The sequence below is a fragment of the Mustela lutreola genome, chromosome 4, assembly GCF_030435805.1.
Source record: "Mustela lutreola isolate mMusLut2 chromosome 4, mMusLut2.pri, whole genome shotgun sequence".
Lineage (NCBI taxonomy): Eukaryota > Metazoa > Chordata > Mammalia > Carnivora > Mustelidae > Mustela > Mustela lutreola.
This window is the reverse complement of record NC_081293.1, coordinates 196,434,845-196,457,379: the sequence shown is the minus strand read 5'-3', so window position 1 is coordinate 196,457,379 and position 22,535 is coordinate 196,434,845. Positions and strand designations below refer to the sequence as shown.

General features: G+C 48.8%; 2 protein-coding genes across 2 annotated transcripts in view; both read right to left on the bottom strand.

Annotated features, from left to right (window-relative positions):
- Window positions 1-364: 364 nt before the first annotated feature.
- LOC131829921 (zinc finger protein 862-like) lies at window positions 365-14,629 on the bottom strand. Its single transcript, XM_059172203.1, has 4 exons — window positions 13,802-14,629; window positions 5,597-5,708; window positions 3,582-3,686; window positions 365-1,655 (listed from the first exon to the last, which is right to left on the bottom strand). The coding sequence occupies exons 2-4, from the start codon at window positions 5,655-5,657 to the stop codon at window positions 1,060-1,062; spliced, it is 762 nt and encodes a 253-aa protein (XP_059028186.1). The 5' UTR covers window positions 5,658-5,708; window positions 13,802-14,629; the 3' UTR covers window positions 365-1,059.
- A 3,833-nt stretch (window positions 14,630-18,462) lies between these two features.
- LOC131829919 (SCO-spondin-like) overlaps window positions 18,463-22,535 on the bottom strand; it is a 53,348-nt gene continuing 49,275 nt past the window's right edge. Inside the window, exons 95-103 of the mRNA XM_059172195.1 lie at window positions 22,314-22,441; window positions 22,070-22,212; window positions 21,912-21,958; window positions 20,919-21,136; window positions 20,526-20,621; window positions 20,334-20,394; window positions 19,911-20,041; window positions 19,204-19,354; window positions 18,463-18,626 (exon numbers count right to left, since the gene is read on the bottom strand). Of these exons, the coding sequence (XP_059028178.1) occupies window positions 18,604-18,626; window positions 19,204-19,354; window positions 19,911-20,041; window positions 20,334-20,394; window positions 20,526-20,621; window positions 20,919-21,136; window positions 21,912-21,958; window positions 22,070-22,212; window positions 22,314-22,441 (998 nt within the window). The 3' untranslated portion in view covers window positions 18,463-18,603. The remainder of the gene's footprint in view (window positions 18,627-19,203; window positions 19,355-19,910; window positions 20,042-20,333; window positions 20,395-20,525; window positions 20,622-20,918; window positions 21,137-21,911; window positions 21,959-22,069; window positions 22,213-22,313; window positions 22,442-22,535) is intronic.

Here is a 22,535-nt window from a genome sequence, read left to right as displayed (position 1 = left end):
GTTCAGAAACGGTGAAGTTTCGTTACACAAAACTGCAGTTCACAGAGGTTCCTCACAGCCAACTTTGCAAAGAATGAGGTACCCGCGAGGTGAGCGCTAGAGCTTCCGGTCAGCTGTGCGCATGCGCAGGGTGGGGGCGGTGCCGTCTGTGGCCACGCCCAGGCTCAGGCGCCCCTGAGCCCTCGGGCTCTGGCCACATCCGTCCCTTGGATGCTCTGTGACCTCCCGACAAGCCCAGTTCAATCGGACTTGCTCCATGGGCCTCAGAGCAGCATCGGAATCATCACATAAAACAGCTTGTGTGAGGGAACTGCAGTGTTTAACAGCGCTGCGTGATTCTTAAGTTAAAGTCGAAAACATTTTAGAAATTATTTAAGAGCTCTGGGGTTTTGTGCCCGTGTATTATTTACTGAGTTCTGTGACTGTTTGGGATTCTGGATAAAGATTATTATCTTGAACTTAGAGGTTTCCTTTTTATCAGAAGCTGGAATGTTTTGTCCCACTAATTATGTTTTGTTATCTGCAAAAGGAGATGAAAATAATAGGGCTGTGGTCTTAAATAAATGAGATAACATGGAGCACCTGGGTGGCTCGGTTGTTAAGTGCAGGTTTCGGCTCAGGTCCTGATCTCAGACTGGTGAGATCCAGCCCCGCATCGGCCTCCACGCTCAGTGTGGAGTCTGCTTGAGATTCTCTCTCTCCTTCTCCCTCTGCTTCTCCCCCCATGCGTACTCTCTCACTCTCTAAAATAAACAAGAAAACCTTTAAATAAATGAGATAACACTAGTTAAGCACCCAAAACCACACCTAGTGCCTCCTAAGTATGTTAGTGTATGGAATGTTATAATGTTCACAGCAGATATGACTATTAATTTTCCGTCATTGTCTTGTGATACCTGTTGCTGCTAGCATGGAATCTTTCCCCCTTGAGACACAGCAATCGTTACAAACACATTACCTGGCCACAGGGTTCAGCAGTGTCATCGTGCAAAATGTTGACCTTTGAGGAGCTGTGGGCATCATCAGCAATTTCTTTTTGCCTCAACTCGGGAATGCAGTCTAGATACAGTGTAGGAACTGCTCCATTCCCCCCGGGGTCCTCCAGTTCAGCCCCTGTGCTGGCAGGAGCTGGGCCATGTTATCAGAGGCTTCCAGAGCCCCCGGGGAGTACAGTATGGGGTACTTTGCCGTGAAGAGGTGCTCTGGGCTGGCCAGGACATCTCCACATTCCTCTCGGACACTCTGGAAACGGACTGCGCAGATGGGGTCCCGTGCTGCAAAGGCATTGACACAGAACAGGTGAACTTTGCTCTTGGCGTGGTATTTGAGAGTCTCCACCTTGAATGGTCCTGTATAACCTTCTATCAATCTTGACCGTTTGTCCCTGACAGATGGATATTCTCGGCAAGCAGAGCAAAAGAGAGCCGTCTGCTCCTCATTCATGACCAACCATGGGAACTGCGTAAACCAAGACTTCTGGATAGAGTGGGGTTTCAAGGGTTTTTTGCTTCTTTCTGCACAGTCTACCTCAGTGGTGCCATGCTCAGTGATGAAGTGGGAAAGGCAGGCTTTCTTCTGTGGGGGCAGGTCCCGTCTGGCTTCTCCTGCTGGACTTCGTGAGTCCCTTTCTTCCATGCGGCCCATCTTGTTTTTCCCTTTAGAGAAAAGAGACCAATGGAATTTGCTCGGAAATCCTATAGTTAGGGTCACTGTACCTCACAGGCCTCTCGGTGTAGCAATACAAGAGCTGGAAATCACGCAAGAGTGGCCCAGGCTCTACTTGGAATTCTCTTCTCTCAGACCCCCGGCTCCCCAGGCCCACTGGACCTGACACAGAAGACAATCAAATGAGCTTTAAGCATCTCCCCCCGTTTGAAGTTTAAAGGGCAGATAACCTGGCCAGAAAGAGATCCCTGTAGTTTCATCTCAGCAACCTAAGACAGTGGCACCGTCTTCAGGAGTTCCAACTTATTTATGGATAGGAACACTGAATTTAATAAAATGTTGGCTAAAGAAGATAATTAAAGCCAAATCCTGGAATTCTGTCCTCAGCAGGAATGCCCTTCTCTAGGAACCCTACCAGACAGGCATTTGCACTTGGCCTGTGTCTTTTGGGTAAGGGGATGACCTACCTCCTGGGTAGATGCGCTTGGTCCCAAGTTTGCCTTAAGCTGTGATCTACTTTTTTTTTTTTTAAAGATTTTATTTATTTATCAGATAGAGATCACAAGTAGGCAGAGAAGCAGGCAGAGAGAGGTGGGGGGAAGCAGGCTCCCTGCTGAACAGAGAGCCCGATGCGGAGCTCGATCCCAGGACGCTGGGATCATGACCTGAGCTGAAGGCAGAGGCTTTAACCCACTGAGCCACCCAGGCGCCCCTGTGATCCACTTCTGAGTTACTTCCACTCAGGGTCGCTACCTCAGTCCCCTAGAGAGACTCAAGTCCTCTCTCACACCACAGCCCTTCCAAAGAGGAAACAACATTCATGAACTCACTAAGATTTTTCTTTCAAGCTAAACTAGAAGTTTCTTTATTCACTCCTTATATGAAACACAGCTTAGGCAGCTTTAAACCCCTCCACAGCCATTTCTTATGCAGCAACTTCTTATGCATCAAGTGCAGATGCCCAGTGGCCAAGGACTCAAGGCTTTTCAGTCCAGGCCAACAGACCAATCTATACAATTGTAGCCAACCCAGGAGCACAAAGTGGCTAATAAAGAGAAAGCAGAGTCAAAATTAAGAGCCAAGCATTGGGGACACCTGCGTGGCACAGTCAGTTAAGCATCTGCCTTCGGCTCAGGTCATGAACCCTGGATCCTGGGAGGGAGCCCCACATAAGGCTCCCTGCTTGGCAGAAAGCCTACTTCTCCCTCTCCCTCTGCCTGCTATTCCCCCTGCTTGTGCTCTCCTTCTCCACCCTCTTTGTCAAATAAATAAATAAAATGTTTTTTTATAAAGCCATGCCTTGGAAAACAAAGTCAGTTAGTGTCTCTGAAGTCCTGGGCTCCCTGTGATCCCCTGAGACAGATCCCAGGGGAGAGCAGGTGCCTGTGAGCCAGCTCCTCTAAGAGCTTGTTGGCCTCCCTTCTCTCCTGTAGTGGGGGCTGCTGCACCCAACTATCCCATCCAGTGACCAGATGTCATCTGGCCTGTCCATCAAGAGGACAGGCTTCTCAGAGAAAAGCCAAGGTAAATCCCTAAAACTTGGCAGACATCTGTTCATTCATCCAGTGGTTATTTATTGTGTAACTGCTCTGTGACAGGCATTGGTCTCAGCACTGGGACTACAGGGGTCAACACGACAAAGTCATGCCTTCGTGGAACTAGCATAGAGAGTTATAAATCAACATATACTCTCAGGAGGAATAAAATGAAGTGAGATGGAAAATTCGGAGAATGATATTGGGGGTGGTATGCATATTTCCAATAAGGGGGCAGCATTGCTGGGGAAGGACAGCATTCATGTATAAGTTGGCAGAGAACAGGGAGAAGCCAAGTGTGAGCCAAGACAGGGGTCCTGGTGCCCATCTTTCTGCTCCTCCCCAGCTAGCAGCCCTCCTCCCATGCGGATCCACACTCACCTGGGTGCTGGCTCGGGACACTCCTCTGGTCCCTTACACTGCCTGGCCATGGCTCTGGCCTTTGCTCAAACTTATAGAACAGCTCTGGGTTGGCAACAGTTGGTTCTGAGTTGGGAACAGAGAAGCCCCTTATGAAGTCTTGGATCCACGTCATCTCAATATGAAGGAAAGGTCCACCTGGGACATCCTCTCCACACTTGAGATAATTGGTCAGGGACATGGATGGGAATCTCAATGCCTTAGCATAGTGGTTTGGAAACTCAGACAGAAACTCGAATACCCATGAGGGCCCTAAAAGCATGGGGGTCTGAATGCAATGGAGAGCACAAGCAAGGACCTGTGCCCCTTTTGAGGATGAAAAGGTATGAAAACTACTGATTTCATACTGATTTTCACTGAGGCTCATAAACCGAAATGCTGAGAGGGGTCAGATTGATAACATAGCTGATGAAACAGGCCAGATGAGGAGGCTGCGGTGACCTGTGTTAGGGGGCGGCTGCTGCTCCCTCACCAGGGGGAGGCCACCATGGGCAACACAGTGTCAGCACTGCCAGACTGTCCCACTTTTCAAGAAAAACCAGAAATCATAATTCCATGTGAAAGCTCCCACTGGTGAAATATTGACAACTTATTAAATATTATAGAGACCAGGCTCCTGGCTGGCTTAGTTGGTAGAGAGTGTGGCTTTTGATCTAGGGGTTGTGAGTTCAAGTCCCACGTTAGGTGTAGAGATTACTTAAATAGACTTAAAAAAAATTTTTTAAGATTTTATTTATTTATTCATGAGAGACAGAGAAAGAGAAGTAGAGGCACAGGGAAAAGCAGGCTCCCCGCTGAGCAGAGAGCCTGATGCAGGGCTCTGTCCCAGGACCCTGGGATCATGACCTGAGACAAAGGCAGACACTTAACCGACTGAGCCGCCCAGGTGCCCCATCCCCCCCCCAAATTTTTAAATATTGTAAAGAAACCAACAAAGTGATAAAAGCCAAAAAAGGCCCATGAGCTGCTACTCTGCAACTTCTGGTTTAAAAGAATCAGAAGTTTCCAAACTGGTGTTGGCAGGCATGGGAGAAGACCCAAGCCAGTTGCAATCCCTCGACCCACAGAGAGCTGAGACTGTTGCTCCCACTAGCCTTGGACAGGAACGGCAGGTGGCCATCGAGGTGAATTAAGACAGTACATATGTTGTACCCACAGGCTGAACAACGATCGCCTCTGTCCATGGTACCGAAAGTCTATCCACAGAGAAACGACATTCAGAATACAGAAAAGATGAAAAATCTCTATATGGGCACCAAGTTTGAAGTTGTTTTCATCTCAGTGAGCCTCTATGACAGTTCTCTGAAGGAAACCAAGGCTTATAACGTGAGAGGGTTTGGGGAGCCCAGATGGTTCAGTTGGTTAAGCATCTGACTCTGTTTCGGCTCAGCTCATGATCTCGGGGTTGTGGGATCAAGCCTAGCATCAGATTCTGTGTTCAGCACAGAGTCGGCTGGAGGTTCTCTCTCTCCCTCTCCTTCTGGGCTCTCTCTAAATAAATAAATAAAATCTTAAAAAAAAAAAAAGAAAAGAAAAGTGAAAGGGTTTGGTGGAAGGCACACCAGTGTCACGTGGTGGAGGCTGGGACTGAGAGCACATTCCCACAGGCCAGATGATGCTCTTTTGACCACCACTCACGACCTCCAGGGCCCTATGGGTGCCTGACACAAAATCCACCCTGTGGCTGCACGGACCACAGGTGGGGCTTCCCATCTGCACACTGTGATATGCTGAGGTCCAGCCTGGACAGGCATGACTTCCCCCACTTCTCTTGCCCAATCGAAGGGGAGAAGAGAAAGGGTAGGACATGACTCCGCACGCAGTTAAGTTACATATGGGACTGAGCAGATGAATAATGTAAACAGATCTGAAAAAAATGGTAGGAGTCCAGAAAATTCTCAAGTGTATCATAGTTGGATACAGTCTGGAATGCTGATCTAGACTCAGGTGGTAGGGAAGCAAACAGAAGCCCATACCTAGTGGAGCCACCAGCTTTTCCGAACCACAGATATCCTTCTGTTGCTGACTCAGCAGCATCCACTACTCCTGAAGCAAGTATACAGTGATGTCATCAAATGTCACAGGAGCCTGGAGGGGAAAATGACACCAACTAAGCACCAACTTCCTGCTTAAATTTGCCTTTCACACCTGAGTTCATGACCACCTGAGGGCACCTGTACTCTGGAAACCTATCAGATCGGGAGAGGGGCATTGTCCATCTCCATGTAAGAGCTACACCCCACTACTCTCACCTCCTGGGTCCAAATCACAGCAGGAATGAGACTCTCTTCTAGGAAGGGCTACACACTGAAACAGGAGTCATTAAGAGAGCCAACTCCAGAGTTCCATTATCTTTTCCCTACATGCTCTTTGCCCGCCCCAGTACCCAGCAGTTCTCAGCCAGGGCCTCAGCAACAACTTATGGCACATTCTTGTGCAAAATCTTGAACCTGGTAAGGAGGATGTATCTGATTCCTAGAAAGAGCTGAAAGCCATTCAGAGCTGTCTGTCAATAAAATCAGTGATTAAGACAGGGAAAGGGTTGGAGTGGATAACTATATCCCATGGGGCTTGTAAAGTGGTTCCATTCTGCCAAAAAAGAGTATGGGGGTCAGAAAATATTTCGGGAAGTACTAGAGTAAGATGGCAGATCAAATAATTACACTGAATTTTACATCCTCCTTGTGAATTTAACGGACACCCTTCCCACCAAAACAATCCAAAGCAAAACCCCCAATAGGATGGGAAAGAAAATAAGGGGACAAAAGTAATACAATTTTGGAAACTGAAAAAGTAATAACTGAGCAGATCCAAGAAAATCAAATCCTCACCCAGCAGAACACTAATTGAGAAACCCCCCAATTTATACCAGAAAACACAAAAAAGGCTCAGAATCTACAGCACCAAGAACCTCCAGTCTAGGAGTAAAGGCAGTAAGTAAGGCTCAGACAATGAGAAGGGAGTGAGGGGATGCTATTCTTCAACAGATGCCTGTCCAGATTCCCCTGCACAGCTCTGCACTGACAAGCCCCCTTCTGTGCACTCAGAGCTTTGGTTAGAATTTGGGATTCCGACTATTAGTGTTAGCTAACAGCAGGACTACCCGACATGCAAGGAAAGGATCTCACAGGGCTAAAGAGACCAAAAACAGACAGTTGCAGGGGTAGGAGGCTGGTAGGAACTGAGGAAATGAGCATGAGGCTTGGAGAAGAAAACTTTACAAAAATAAAACTATTATCATAGCCTCAGAGAGGTAAGCCACTGCAGCCATGCAACAAACCATTATAAAAGAAAGAACCAGAAAAGGAAATAGTCAGAGCACATTGCTTGTTTATCCTTTTAATTTCATATCATGAACATTTATCACCTAGAGTAATACATAAAATTACTAACAAAAAATAAATTTTGCCAAAGCAAAACAACATCTTGGGAAACAGTATTTTGGGGTAAACAGAAGTCCTTCCAGAGTGACAACTGTGAAAGGGACACATGCATTTCCATCTATGACAAGCTCTAGCATATTTGTTCTAAAACTGTCCTGTAACTTTACAGTGAGATTTCAAGCACATGAAATATCTATTTTAAATTTAACAATAGAAGCTTCTTGAGAAAAACAATACAGATAATTCCTAACGCTCACTGTTGAGTTGCATGCTTACAAAAATAAGGAGTACTTTTCTTATAAGTCAATACAAGTTCACTGCAGAAAACTTAGACAGTGAGCAGAAAAAATGTTTTAAGATCACCCACAATCCCCTTACTAAAAAAAAAAAAGAATTACTATTGACATTTGGTGTATAACCTTCCCATCTTCTGTCTATGAATATGTCTGAATGAATAGTAAAAACAAAAGTGGTTTGGAAACACAATGATCCAAAATTTTGGGGACACAGCAAAATTAGTCTAAGGAGGAAATTTATAGCAATACAGGGCTACCTAAAGAAACAAGAAAAATCTCAAACAATCTAACGTTACACCTAAAGGAATTAGAAAAAGAAGAACAAACAAGGCCCAAAGAAACAAAATTATTAAGACCAGAGTGGAAATAAATGAAAGAGGCAAAAAAAAAAAAAAAAAAAAAAAGGAAGAATCAATGAAACCAAGAGTTGATTCTTTGAAAAAATAAACAAAACTGATAAACCTTCAGCCAAACTCAAAAAAAAAAAAAAAATAGACAGGACTCAAATAAATAAAATCAGAAGTGAAAGAGGAGAAGTAACAATGGATACCACAGAAATAGAAAGGATTATAAGGGAATATTTTCTCTTACTTATTCATTTTATGAAAAAATAAATGTCAACAATTGAACAACCTAGAAGAAATGGATAAATTCCTAGAAATATGCAATCTTCCAAAACTGAATCAGGAAGAACTAGAAAATCTGAACAGACTCAGTACTAGCAATGAAATTTGTTTGGTAATCAAAAAACTCCCCAAAAACAAAAATCTAGGACCAGAATGGCTTCACAGGTGAATTCTACCAATCACCTAAAGAAGAGTTAATATCTATTCTTCTCAAAATTCTAAAAAAAAAATAGAAAAGGGAGGAAAACCTCTCAATTCATTCTGTGAAACCAGCATAATCAAAATCAAACAAAGACACCACAAACAAAGAGAACTACAGGCCAATATCCCTGATCAACACAGGCAAAAATCCCCAGTATTAGCAAACCGAATTCAACAATACATTAAAAGCATCATTCAGCACAATCAAGTGGGATTTACTCCAGAAATACAAGGATGGTTAAATATTCACAAATCAATCAATGTGATACATCACATTAACAAAAGGAAGGATAAAAGTCATATCCCCTGAATAGATGTATTAAAAGCATTTGACAGGATAAACATACATTCATGATAAAAACTCTCAACAAAGTAGGTTTAAGGAAACACACCTCAACATAACAAAGGCCATATATGAAAAAGCCAGTTGACATCACACTCAGTGATGAAAAACTGAAAGCTTTTCCTGTAAGATCAGAAACAAGACAAGGATCTCCACATTCACCACTGTTTTTCACCGTAGCAGTGGAAGTCCTAGCTGCAGCAATCAGACAAGAAAAGAAATAAAAGGCACCCAAATTGGCAAGGAAGAAATAAAGCTGTCAATATTTGCAGATGATGTGACACTACACACAGAAAACCCTAAAGACTCCACCAAAAAGCTATTAGAACTAATAAATGACTTCTGTGAAGTTGCAGGATACAAAATTAATATACAGAAATCTGTTGCATTTCTCTACACTAACAAAGTAGCAGAAAGAGAAATTATAAAAACTCCATTTAAAATCAAAACAAAAAGAATAAAATATATAGGAATAGAAAACTATATGACATTGATGAAAGAAATAAAGAACACACACACACACAAATGGAAAGACATACCATGCTCATGGATTGAAAGAATATCATTAAAATGTCCATATTACCCAAAGCAATCTACAGATTCAGTGTAATCCATATGAAAAAACCAACAGCACTTTTCACAGAACTAAAACAAATAATGCTAAAATTTGTATGGAACCACAAAGACCTGGAATAGCCAAAGCAATCTTGAGAAAAAAGACTAAAGTTAGAGGTAACACAATCCCAGATTTCAAGATATACTACAAAACTACAGTAATCTAAACAGTATGCTACTGGCACAAAAACAGACACATAGATCAATAGAACAGGATAGACAGCCCAGCAATGAATCTTCTCATATATGGTCAATTAACTTACGACAAAGAAGGCAATTATATGCAGGGGGTAAAAGACAGACTTTTGAATAAATGGTGCTGGGAAAACTGGAAAACTACACGCAAAAGATTGATATTGGGCCACTTTCTTTCATCATACACAAAAAACTTCAAAATGGATGAAAGACCTCAATGTGAGAACTGAAATCATATAAAACTCCCAAGACGAAGCATTGGTAATTGGGCATCAACCTTAGCAACATATTTACAGACATCTCCTCAGGAAAGGGAATTAAAAGCAAAAATAACTATTGGGACCATACCAAAATTAAAGTGGTGAAGGAAACCATAAGCAAACAAAAAATTATACATACACACACACACACACACACATACACACACACACACATTTCTCAGGCATGAAAAAGAATGAGACCTTGTCATTTGTGACAACACGGATGGACCCAGAGGGTATTATGCTAAGTGAAAAAAGACAGAGAATATGACTTAGCTTATAGGTGGAATCTAAGAAACAATACAAATTAAAAAACTGAAACAGACTCATAAACACAGAGAACAAACTGATGGTTGCCAGAGGGATGGAGAGATGGTGGTGGGAGAAATAAGTGAGAGTGATTAAGAGTACAAACTTCCAGTAATACAACAAATAAGACATGGGAATGAACAATACAGAATGGCGAATACAGGCAAAAATATTTAATGATGTTATGTGGTGGGAGATGGTGACATTTGCAATGAGCACTGAATAATGTAGAGAATTTTCCAATCACTACATTGTACACCTGCCACAAATACAATATTGTGTGGCAACTACATCCCAATAATAACATTTTTTAAGAATAGAACGGTCCTGGGGCGCCTGGCTGGCTCAGTGGTTTAGAGCTCTGTCTTCGGCTCAGGTCATGGTCCCACGGTCCTGGGTGCTCAGCAGGGAGACTGCTTCCTCCTCTCTCTGCCTGTCTCTCTGCTTACTTGTGATCTCTGTCAAATAAATAAATTAAAATCTTAAAAAAAAAAAAAAGAATAGAACTGTCCTGCCAAATGTATATGGTTTTTTAAAAAAAGATTTTATTTATTTATTTGACAGAGAGAGATCACAAGTAGGCAGAGAGGCAGGCAGAGAGAGAGGGGGGCGGGAAGCAGGCTCCCCGCAGAGCAGAGAGCCCGATGGAGGGCTCAATCCCAGACCCTGAGATCATGACCTGAGCTGAAGGCAGAGGCTTAACCCACTGAGCCACCCAGGTGCCCCAGATGTATGTGTTTTAAATAACTATTTGCTCTCAGAGAGTCTTCCAAGGCAAAATATGATTATATTTCCAAAATTCTGCTGGAAGATGGGCTCCACTAAACAAGGCAGTCGGACAGGAAAGGGGTAGACATACGAAATGCGCTAAGGAGAGCCAGCATGGGGAAGGTGGGGAGAGAACATTTGAAATTATGCTGAAGGCAGATCCTGGGATGATTACTGTACCCCAGGACTAGCAAGCAAGCTGTTCCGACTGGGACAGGTTAAACTTGTGACCAAGGACAAGCAGGCTCCCTATTCCTGCTCACCTCCCCCTCTCTTCCTGAGGTAACAGGTGGGCTTATCATGAAAGCCAAGGGACCCATCACTTTAGCGGTAGCTTCCACAAGGACAAAGAGTACGGCTAGGACTGAATGCTTAGACAATAAAGAAGTGTCTTCCCAACAAGAGTGACTGCCCTAACTCCGGGATTTCTCTTTTAACCAATATTGTGGCAAGAGCCTTCTGATTCCAAGTGACCTCAATGTAAAGGAAACACAAATCTTGAATAAGAGCAATTTCTTATCTTACATATAAAGCAAAGAGTGTCCCTGACTGTTCTATTTTAGTGGTTCCCACTGTCTATAGGGCAGAATTCCGGCTCAGCCCAGCACCAGGTTCCCTCCATCTGAGCCTAACTCACCTTCCTAACTTCAGCCAGACCTGGAATCTCCACTGCAGACAGATTAGTGTAACTGCAATCACTGAACATATCTTGCACCTTTCTTCCCTCTACAAACCCAACCTTTAGATTCCCCGACTCTGCCTATTTCTTCCTACCTACTTAGTCTACCCGCCCATCAGGTTCCTATTCACATTCTGTCTCTTTCGGGAGGAATTTCCTAACCACCTACTCTTAGCATTTCTCCTTCCCCTGAGCAAGGAAGACTTTGCATCCCTCATGGAGCTAGAGGTACTCAGGAAGCCTATGCTGATTGGCTTATTTTATAAAATTCCTTCACCATCACCCACTCCCCCAACACACACACACACACACACACACACACACACACACACACACATTATGCAGTAAGTTTTTCACAGGCACTTAATTACTTCATTCAATATACATTTATTGTTTGTTTTGTATGTGCTTGGTGCACAGTGATCCTAAGACATAGAAAACAAAACCACTATTTTAAAGGAGATTAAAATCTAGCAGGAGGTGACAGGCATCAGTGACACAGTGCAATGATAGAACTGGGTCCAGAGAAAAATGAGATCCGAATGAGCACTTCGATGGAAAAGACAGAGGGAGTAGGAACCAGAAATGCTGAGGTAGTAAATATATACACAATAAATACTCCCATTTGGCAGCCCCAAAATCAAATGTCTCCCAGAGGGTACAGGAGGTGTCAGATTGTGGTGTTCTTCAGAGCATCACACCCTGTAAGCAGAAGGGCTCCCGGAATGATGCTACTTTATGAGTCATTCATTCCAAAAATACCGAGAACTTATGAAATGCCAGATGCAGCTCCACTGTCCTAGCTGGGCATACAGCAAACAGTAAAGTCAGCATAATGTGAATACATAAATGTGAGAATTTTATATAGTACTAAGGGTTGGCAAGAAAATAAAGCAGGATGATGGGATAGAGTAATTGGAGCAAATCTTTGGACTTCTAACCACTATTCTGCCAATGGCAAGCAATATACTCCACACCCAGTCCTAGGTCAAGACTGCTTTTAGTTAATAAATACCACAAAACAGCAACAAAGGAAGATACTAATAATAGACCAAGCTACTACCTCCAGTGGAGCCCCAGTCTTCCAGGCTGGAGCCAAACATGGACATACATCCTCACAAGGGGACTTAGAATAAGTCTTATTATTCTTAGAATAAGAATGTCTTAGAATAAGACATTCCATCCAGCCTAGTTGTTGCCACTCATTTGCAAGATATCTAACCTGCCACTTTGTTTTTCAATCACTTTATTTCATCTTTGGATAACCTTCTAGTTTCCCAGGTTAGAAAACTGATGCACTTGGGAAGGGTGAGCATTTTTTGAGACACCTTGCAAACAAGATTAGAATCAAGAGTGAAAAGTTCCAGTCCCCAGTGTTTTCAATTAGCAGTTGGGGCTAAACAGACATCAAATCTCTTCCCTACCTTCCAAATGTTTGCATTTCTCTCTTCTCCCATTAAAAGCCAAGAAAGCCTAGGGGAGCCTGGGTAGCTCAGTCAATTAAGCGACCGACTCTTGATTTCAGCTCAGGTCATGATCTCAGGGTCCTGAGGTTGAGCCCTGCATCAGGCTCTGCCCATGAAGCCTGTTTAAGATTCTCTCTCTCCCTCTGCCTTTGCCCCTTTCCCGCTTGCTCTCTCTCAAAAACAAAAAATAAAATAAAATGTGGTAACAAAAGCTAAGAAAGCCTACAACTAAATGGAACAGCTTGACATCAACCTCAAGTTACTAATTCCAATCTTCAATGCCAATTGAAATTACATTTTGCTCCCCAAACTAGGATTAACTGGAACTCATCAGGGGATATTACCTGAGAGTAAGAGCCATTTCCTTTAGTTCTTTGATATCCCCTATAGTGCTTAACACGAGGCTGGCACAGAGTTCACCTTCGATCTTTCTTTACTTAGTTTCCATTGAGCTTTATTTGTCTTAGACTGTTTACTTTGTTTCAACTGTTAAATGCATCACTGCCGCTTGTAAGGGGAGGGAGTCTGGAAGAGAGGCTTAAGCAAAGAGCAACTTCTTTTGTTAACTCAGTCCTTCCCAGCCTTTTCAGGAGAAGCTACAGCGTGAAAATAACCTTATTATCCTTTCTCTCTTTTGTCTATGGGACGATCCTTCCAGGCTTGTCCTAGTTCCTGAAGTCAAATCTGGGGGAGAACTCCTTGGGAAATGTGGTCACTTCATGTTCATCCTGTATCCTGCCACCTTCCTCACGGTAAACCACTGATAACGTATTTATCAACCTTTTTTTTTTTTTTCTTTTTAAAAGAGAGACTCAATACACACTTGAAAATAATGTGGAAGGAATTCCCTCCCTGCCAAAGAAGCAATCCTCAAGAACTGGCAAGAGGCAGCAAAGGACATCCAGAAAGATCTTAGTCCCAAAAGGCTGCCACTGTCTCCCAGTCAAATGCCTACAACCAAGGGGTCTTTTGACACTGCCTCTGAGCTCTAGCAGTCCTGTCAAACCCCCTTAACTCTACCGTCAAGCACTTTCTCCCACCTTTTGTTCCAACTCACAGCCTCCTGCCCCAAGCCTGAAGGACGTTTATGGAAGATGCTTCCGGGCGATGCTACAAGGAGGAGGTAGGCTAGCAACTTTAAGTGGGCCGGAAATATGCCAGATGCCTTCTCTTTTTCTTCTTGGGCATTTCCTGGTTAGGGGGATCCATGTAGTCAGGGCTAATCCCTGCGCCTTGGCTTCCGCTACGTCTTAACCAGCCTTAAAACACGCAGGGCCTCTTCCAAAGTCCCGACGGAGGAGTGGGAAAACAGGAAGCACCTTTACACTGCGCGGGTCACCCACCCCCGCATCAGCCGAGCGGGCCCTGGGCAGAGGGCAGCTCGGCCAGCGGGAGGGGGAGGGGGCCAAGGAGGCCGCTCGGGGCTCGGAGCCAGCGCGGTCGGTCCTCCGTGCGGCACCCGTGGGGAAAAGGCCGTCCGGGTGCGGAGGAAGAGGCGGCGGGCGAGCGGGCGAGTGCTTCCCTGCAGGGCTGGCTCATCTGCGGGGGACTCCGCCCGCACCGCCCGTCTCGCGGGAGCCCAGGTCAGGCATCTACCGGAGGGGAGAGGGCGGCCCCAGGGCCCTTCCAGGCCTCCCTTCCCCGACTCCCTGGGCTCCAGGGCCCCGCTTGCGCTGGCCGGTGCTGACCCCGCCACTGCCTCCAGTCCGCCCCCTCCCCCCGCGTCCAGGCCTGTGAATGCCGCCGTCGCGACCACCTTGGGGACCGGGGCCCCCGGACGGAGAGCGCGCACGGCCGGGCAAGGGATCTTCCACGTCGGGGGAGCGGTAAAGCTCCCGGGGCCCAGAGAGGCGAGCGGCGGGGACTAGCGCCGTACGGAGCGAACCGCTTTACGGCAGCCGCCGGGCGCAGGCGGCGGGGCATCACGGGAAGCGTAGTCCGGCCTGGTTAAGCGGCTCTCAAACCGCTATTGGCTCCCGAAACGCGAGGCCCTGATTGGACGCCGAGCAGCTCGCTCGCTGCTCTTCCCACCTGGCTGGAGCGCAGTTCTCAGGTAGCTCCCGCGCCACGCTCTCCCAGACCCGGCCCGGAGGGCCCACCGTCCTCCCTGGGCAATGACAGTGCCTGTCCTTGCGTCTGTTTTCCTCGCACTTTTAGGGCCAGTGTCAGCCTTGAAGGTTTCAGATTTTATTTAACATAGGAGTGAGATGCTTTATTTTTTTTTTCCTTAAATATTCATTCAAAAAACATCATTGCTTGCCTACCACATGCCAGGCACTGTGCAAGGTTTGGGAATGCAAAGGGGAATGAAACAAAACTTTGCCTTCGAGGAGCTTATAGTCTATTGGGGAAACAGACCAGAAACACATAACTAAAATAAAGACACAAGCGCTGTGGTGGTGGGAGTATACGGGATAGTTAGTCAAGCATCTCCTGAGGAAGTGGCTCCTGAAATGAATTAAGGGGTAGGCGTTAGAGAGGTGAAGCGCTATGGATGGAATTGTGGACCCCCAAATTTGTATGTAGCCCCTATGTGAAGGTATTTAGATGGGGGGGGCCTTTGGGAGGTAATTAGGTTTAGATGAGATCATGAGGATGGAGATGGGATTAGTGTCCTTGTGAGAAGAGAAAACCAGAGAGCTTGCTGTCGCTCTGCCGTGGGAGGAAATAGTGAGACGACAGCTGTCCGTATGGCAGGAAGAGAGTCCTGACCAGAACTCAGCCATGCTGGCATCTTGGTCTTGAACTCCCATTGTCCAGAACAGTGAGAAAATAAATGTTATTTAAATCACCTGGTCTGTGGTATTTTGTTATGGAAGCCGAGCTAACTAAGACAGAATGGGGAGAAAGATGTTGCAAAGAGGTCCACTGGCCATAAGAAATAGCATAAGCAAAGCCAGACAGCCACGCAAATGGCATGTGCAGGGATCGTGTAAGACAGGAAATTATGCAGACGTCACTGGAGACATACTTGGGGGCTGGATGTGGAAGGCAGTGTATGCTCCCTCAATCTGAAATGAGCTTTAAGCCGTGAATAATGTGGGCAAATTTGCACTTTAGTTGGATCAGTCCTACTGCAGAGCAGAGGGTGAATTTAAGGAGGGAAGAAAGAAGACCAAACTACAAAAATACACTTGCTTTCCTTTCTTCTCTCATCTTCTTTTAAAGACATGAAAGAAGACTTCACCTGTCACCATTTTGACTTCAGTCTATCCTTTCTAACCGATTCAGTTCTTTCCAGCCCATGTCTTAACTCAGGCAAAGAATTCTGTGATGGGAACCACAATTATTCCCTCGACCAGTAATGACTACCCTGAGCCAGCAAGACCCCACATGACTGACCTCAACACGCCGATCGACCAGACCTTTCCCATCCCACTTGCTTGTACCCACCAACGTTTGTCCCACTTTCGCTTTCTATAAACTTAGAAGTGTTTCCAGCATTTTGGAGACAGTCTTTGAGCCATTAGTTTGCTGTCTTCCCGGTGTTGGCCTCACTGAAATAAATTGCTTTCTCTTTTCACTTCTGCTCATCTCTTTGTTTTTGGATTTTGTCTGCGGTGAGTGGCTAACCTGGCCTGCTGGGGACCCCCAGAGCGAGATGCCTCTTGCACCCCTGTGCCCTGGTTACAGACATACAATTACATGACATGATTATAACAACATATTGTTTAGTTTCTAAACAATATGGGTGTAATATATATAATAATCATAGTACAAATAATAAAGTGCAGAAACCTTAACTGTTTAACTGGATGTGTTTTTACATGGGTAACAGGTAGTCACCACTGAGATCAGATACAGAAAATTCCTAGCACTCCAGAAAACCCCCTCTTGGCCCTCCCTTTATATATACGCAGAGAGAAAGTAACAGAAAGTAAGGAAGTGATTATGATAACAGTGTTGGTTAAATTAAATATAAAAATGTTTTGTGTAATTTTTACATGTGTGTGTTTTAAGTCACAGCTCAGTTTTAAATAAAAAATCAAGCAAATATAGTTTATATTTTAATTTTTTATTAATACTTTATTGCCTCACTGATTGTTGCATATTTGGATTGCCAACCCTGAGCAGGTCTGAGTAACCATTTTCCATTACACTATGGAATTCTGCTTTTCCAGCCAGGGTTGAATAGTGCTAAACTCGGCAGGGGTGAAGGAGAATACCTTTTCTAGAAAGGTGAGATCTCTAGCTCCCAGAGCAGCCATAGCTATCCATCTGTGTACATACCTTGGAGAGCTGTGCTTCTGCCCTGAGTTATCCCGGTCTCCTTATAATAAATTCTTGCTTTGGGATTTAAACATTGGAGGTGAGGTGGTTGAGACAGCTCGGGCTGGAAAATGAGTTTCTGCATGAAAGGTACAGAAAGATGGGGCAGTCTGGAGGGAAATGGGTCGAAAGAGGAGACTAAGATGTGAGACATGAGAGCCTCTTTCTGCTGTTGATGGGAAGGGAACTGATGGTTAAGCCCGGTGGTTGGCGGGGTGGGGTTGGCAATGCAAGGACCCAAGACCAAGAGGATCCAGGACCACAGTACCAAGGGCCTTTCCAGGAGTAGGGATACTTCTAGATGACATCACAAGGGAAGAAAGAGAAGACAGAGTGGTTGTCAGTTTGGTTCGTAGATTTGCTATAGATTTTCCCACCTGATGACATCTCTGTGGGACAAGGTCATCTCATGAAAACGGAGGGGAGGTGGGAAAGAGAAGGCATGCATTGTCATTGCAGAGAACAGGAAACAGAGTTTATGGGGCAACAGAAGAGGTAGGATGGCCAAGTTGAATTAAAGGCCTGTTTGAGGTTTGTGATCACAAATACAAGGTAAGAACAGTCTATCTGCAAAATTCTGTCTAGAAGCAGAAACTTGGGCAGATATCTGGGTTGGAATGTTGCCAGGGGAGTATGAATGGGGTTAGAAAACAGGGATTTAATGGGACTTTCCCTGGAGTGATTCGTAATGATAGAAAAGTGGTTCTCACATGTCCCAGTTAGGGGCATGTGGAATTACCCACGAGGTTTCCAAAGAATCTGATTTAATGGGTTCAGGATGGGGTCTGGGCCTTGGCAGGGTTTCAAAAGCCACTCTGGTGGTTCCAATGAGCAGTGGATGCTGAGAATCACCACGCAGACCATGACTCCTAAGGGGAGACAGGAGGGAGCTACTCAAAAGTGAGGCCCTGGTGGGCTCAGTGAATTTGGAATAAAGGACAGTGTGGGGTGCCCGAGCAAACAGGCTGGAAGGACAGGAAGTCCCAATCCGTAAGTAAATATGTGGAAGCATTTGAAAAGGGCAGAGTTGTGGAGTGAAGGGGAAGGTCACTGGACGTAAGGGGGTGAGAACTGAATGCATCATCCACACGGACACAGTGTCTGCAACAAAAACTATGGCGCCACGAGCTGAACTCCTCTCTGGATGAGGGGAATGGCAGTTGGACACAGGAGAGAGTGGGGCAGAACTGGTCCCATGAAGCCATGCACCAGAGAACTTCAGACTTTGTGTGCAACCTGCTGATGTGCGAACAGAGGATATGCATGGGAAGTGACTCACCCAAGTTCACCAGCAGGCAGACTAACAAGCCTCCTGGAGACAGTCCTCAGGCTGGTGGAGAACAGGGCTCAGACGCACCCTGCCCCCCTACCCCCTACTCCGCCCCTCCTACCCCCCCCCCCCCGTCCCCAGAAGCAGACTCTACACACAGACTTGCTGCCAATGTCACTTTATTTGGAAAATGCTGGTACCAGGGCAAGGAGTGGGAGGGTCGGTACAAGAGGAGGAGGGGTTCAGTGCCTCTGAGCCCTGTGATGGCATGAAGGGTGGAGGCGGCCTTGAACAGCGGAATCCTCAGTGCTTTGAGAAATCCCCTCCTGGAGGACAGATGAGGGGGACAGGCACTAGCAAGGAGACAGTGGTTAGGAGGCCCTGAAGGGATGCGGCAAGAGGGAGGGCAGGGCGCAAACTGGCAAGAGAGGAAGACCCGCAGGGACGAAGGCCGGAGAAAGGCCAGCTCTTGCTCTGCCCTCCCCCGCGGCCGTATCACTGGCCCTGCACCTGTTTCTCGCACCGGGCCCTGTGCGGCCTCGGGCACCTAACAAGAACCAGGCACCTCTCACACCTGCGCTCTCACCAAACCCTCCCAACAAGCCTGCGCACGATGTCAGCCAGGCGGTGAGACCGAGGTCACCGACGCTCGGCATGGAAGGAAGAGACGGGCTGCTAAGAGGCCGCCCCGACGGACTCCAAACCCCCAAGCGTGCGTACGATTGCAGAAGAACCCAGCGAGAGAGCCGAGAAGGGGAAGGAAGCGCGTCAGAAGGGTCAAGAAGGAGGAATCCCGCCGGGGCCTGCAAGCTGGGAAACGGGCCGCCCTTCGGAAGCCCCGCCCCGGCCCCGCCCCCAGGAGCACCCCCGGCCCCGCCTCAGCCGGGCCCCGCCCAGACCCACCGAGGCAGGCGCTGCACTGGCAGCTGCGGATGGCGGGCAGCACCACGGGCTCCGTGCGGCCGCCGGGACAGCGCAGGGTCAGGACCCGCACGGGGCTCTCCGGGTCCAGGCTGTAGCTGCAGCATCCGCACTGGCTCAGCAGGTACGGCTCCTGCGGGGGCGCGGGGGGGGCTGAGCTAGGTGGGGGCCAAACTCGTTTGTCCAAAACACCTGCCTTCCCTCTTGCGGCCTTTCCCAGCGGGCGGGCGAGATCCCAGCACTCCGCGCCCAGCAGGGCAGCCAAGTCGGGGAGGTGCAGGGGTGGGCCTTTTGGGTCCGAGGAGAGCAAGTGCAGGGCAAAGCTCTGTCTTCTGGGACGTGCTCATAACGCCTTGCCAGGAATGTCTGGGACGAGGCTGTGTGTCCCGGGTCTGGCTGGGCTGTGATTTCAGAGCCTAACTTAGCTCCTAATGTATGCCTTTCCTGTTCGTGTCCTGGTGGGCCCACAGCAGGAGAAGAGGCCCCTGGCAGGGATGGAGCCCTGCAGTGGGGGAGGGGGGGAGCCCAACCCTAGGGGAGGGTCACAGGGCCAAGCAGCAGGTGGAGGCCACCATGGTGGTGAACTCAGCCCTGGCTCTGACCGCATCCTCTTGAGATTGACCGGGTCCCTGCTGTCCCCCGGATTTGCCCAGGCCAAGGCCCACTTTGGGAGGCCCTCAGGGGCGCACCTCAGGCATGACGTTGGTGCTGGACGGGCAGTGCCCACTGCAGTAGCTCACTTCTACCTGGTCCAGGTGGCAGGGGCCCTTGGTGAGGTTGCGCAGCTCGGTGAGATGCCTGCAGGAGGCTGACTGCTCCTCTGTGGGGGCAGGGAGGGAGTGCAGGAGGTGGGGGCAGGGCACAGAGTGAAGGCCAACAGAGGGGACTGTATGTGAAGGGGACAGAGCATGTGGCCTGAGGGCCATCTGTGGCTGTTGGGGCAGGGGTGGCCAGGGACCATGAGGCAGCCCTGGGGGTCTCTGCTCCGCAGATCCCCATGGCAGGCAGCACTGAGGAAGGCAGGCCTCCTAGGGTGGGCATGGGGGAAGTTTGGGAGAAGGGCCCAGAGCAGGGAGAGGCACTGCGGGAAGTACCCCAGGTCCCCCGCATACCCAGAGTCTCTTGGCGGCAAGTGGGACAGCAGCTCCCTGGTTCCTGCACGGTCACCTCACCCTGCAGAGGGAGTGGTCCCCAGCCCCCTCAGGAGGATGGCCCCAGGACCCCCTAAGACCCGCCTCTGGGGAGCGACCCAGGAAGGAACCCAAGGAGCCGCTCTGCGAAGGCAGCGGGCTGCTGGTGGGTACCTGGGCACAGGTGAGGGGGGGGCAGTGCTGGGTGCAGACACTCCTCCCGTGGAGGCAGCGGCAGCTCTCACAGGTTTCCTGCCATTCGGATCCAGGCTGCGGAGACGGAGGAGAGCCTCCTCTCCATCTTCAGCTCCATCTCTCTGCTGGTGAGACTTTTCTACACTACTCCCCCCTCCCTGAAGCCAGCTGCCAGAGACGGGAGTCAGCAACAGGAGTTTCAGGACGGAGGTGGGCCGATGGAGCCCAGAGACTGCCCCAGCGGGATGGTCCGTGGCCAATGGCCCAGCAGCCGGCTGCTGCAGGGTCTGATGTAGGGGGCGGAGCCCTCGGACAGGAGGGAGGCCTGGGTGGGGGAGGGCTGGATGGCACAAGGGGGCTGTGGTGTCTCACCGGGTGGGGATGCCCATGGCGCCAGCACTCGCAGTGGTCCGGGGGCACGCAGTGGCCCGCGTGGCTACGCAAGTGCCCATGCCGGCACACGCACCCCGGGGCCTGCCCCATGCGGCAGGTGCCCCAAGTCTCTGTGGCGTTGGGCTCCTGGCACGTCCGTTCACATGGCCCCAGCTCCCCAGGAGGCACCTGCTGCCACATTTCTCCAGAAGGGCACTCTGCCAGGGAAGACCCCACCCACCCCACCACTCAGGTCAGCCCTGGGTCCAGGCTTGATTCTCCCCCCCACACACCAGGCACCCCTAGAGTCCCTCCTCCTTCCTCTAGTGCTGCCCACTCGGTTCCAGCAGCCTCTGCACTTCCAGGCCTCCACACACTGCCCTTATCTGCCTTTTCAAATACCAGCAGGGCCTAACCCGCATCCTGCCTTCTCCAGGAAGCCATCCCTGACTAGTCCTGCCCACCTTGACCTCTCTTCTTTGGGCACCGAGTCCCCATCCTGTGGGTGCAGCCTGCTTGTCAGTGGGCCAGAAACAGTCTCCTGTCTCTGTTCTGGTGGGTGAGTCTGCCCTCAGCAGCCAGGCTTGAGTGCTCAAGGCTCACCTTTCCTGTGTGTCTCTGAAACCACACAGAGCGCACTGGCACAAGGCTGGGCTCAGATGAGCCCTTAGCAAAGCCTGTTGATTGTGACCAGATGGGGGCAAAGCAGCACAGGGCAGACCCCAAGGGGACTGGCGCAATGGGGACTGCCAGGCAAGAGTCCTATTTTAGCTCACCGTCTCAACCTTTGCTACCTCTGCAGGAAAGGAAGCCTCCGCCTCCTGCATTGCTCATAGCCCTGCTCTGGGCTCGCACAGGAATGCCGCCCACATTGTGTGGACAGAACAGGGAAGGGGCTTCTTGAAAGAGCCAGCATTGCCTCTGCCCTCAGCAGGGCAACCACCCACCCCTGGCTTTGGAAGGACGGCAGGGGCCTGGACAGCCACATCTCACCGCGACAGTCAGCTGGAGAGCAGTTGAAGGCTCCATCTCGGCAGATACTGGGAAGACGGAAGCTTGGGTTTGGATACCTCCCAGGTCCTGCTTCCCACCCCCGTTCTCAGCAGCCCTGCCCTCCACCCCTCCCCACCCTCGTCCCCCCTTGCCCTCACCAGCGGGTGCAGTTCCAGGCCAGCACAGTCCCTGGGGGAAGCTCCCGGGCCTGCTCCTCAAGGGGCAAGGTCTGGCCCCACGGCAGAGACATCTGGGCGCAGGGGCACGTGGCGGGCGGCACACATGTGCCGTTGTGCAACAGCTGGGACAGCGCGGGCTGCAGTTAGACTCAGACCCACTTCTCCTCCTCCCCCACCTGCTGGCTCCGCACGACAGGACTGGGGACATGGCACCCAGACGTACCTGCTGTCCAGGGCAGCCGCAGCCCAGGTGGCAGGGTTCCTGCACGCAGGGGGCACCAGGTTGCAGATGCGAGCAGAGGCGCGGGCACGTGGTGGCACAGGCTCTGAGCACCTGGCCAGGTGGGCAGTCTGGGGGGGGAGCACAGACAGTGGGATGGAGTCCTGGGGAAGGGACTGCCTCACCACTGGCCCCCTGCCCTGGCTAGCGCCAGACGGGACCAGG

Bases quoted from the DNA above. Each gene is read 5' to 3' on its own strand.
- LOC131829921 (XM_059172203.1), bottom strand. From the start codon at position 5,657: ATGCTGCTGAGTCAGCAACAGAAGGATATCTGTGGTTCGGAAAAGCTG. The intron at 3,687-5,596 runs GTATGGGCTTCT...TTCCCAACTCAG, and splicing joins AAAGCTGGTGGCTCCACTAG to AACCAACTGTTGCCAACCCA. The intron at 1,656-3,581 runs GTGAGTGTGGAT...TTTTCTCTAAAG, and splicing joins TGTCCCGAGCCAGCACCCAG to GGAAAAACAAGATGGGCCGC.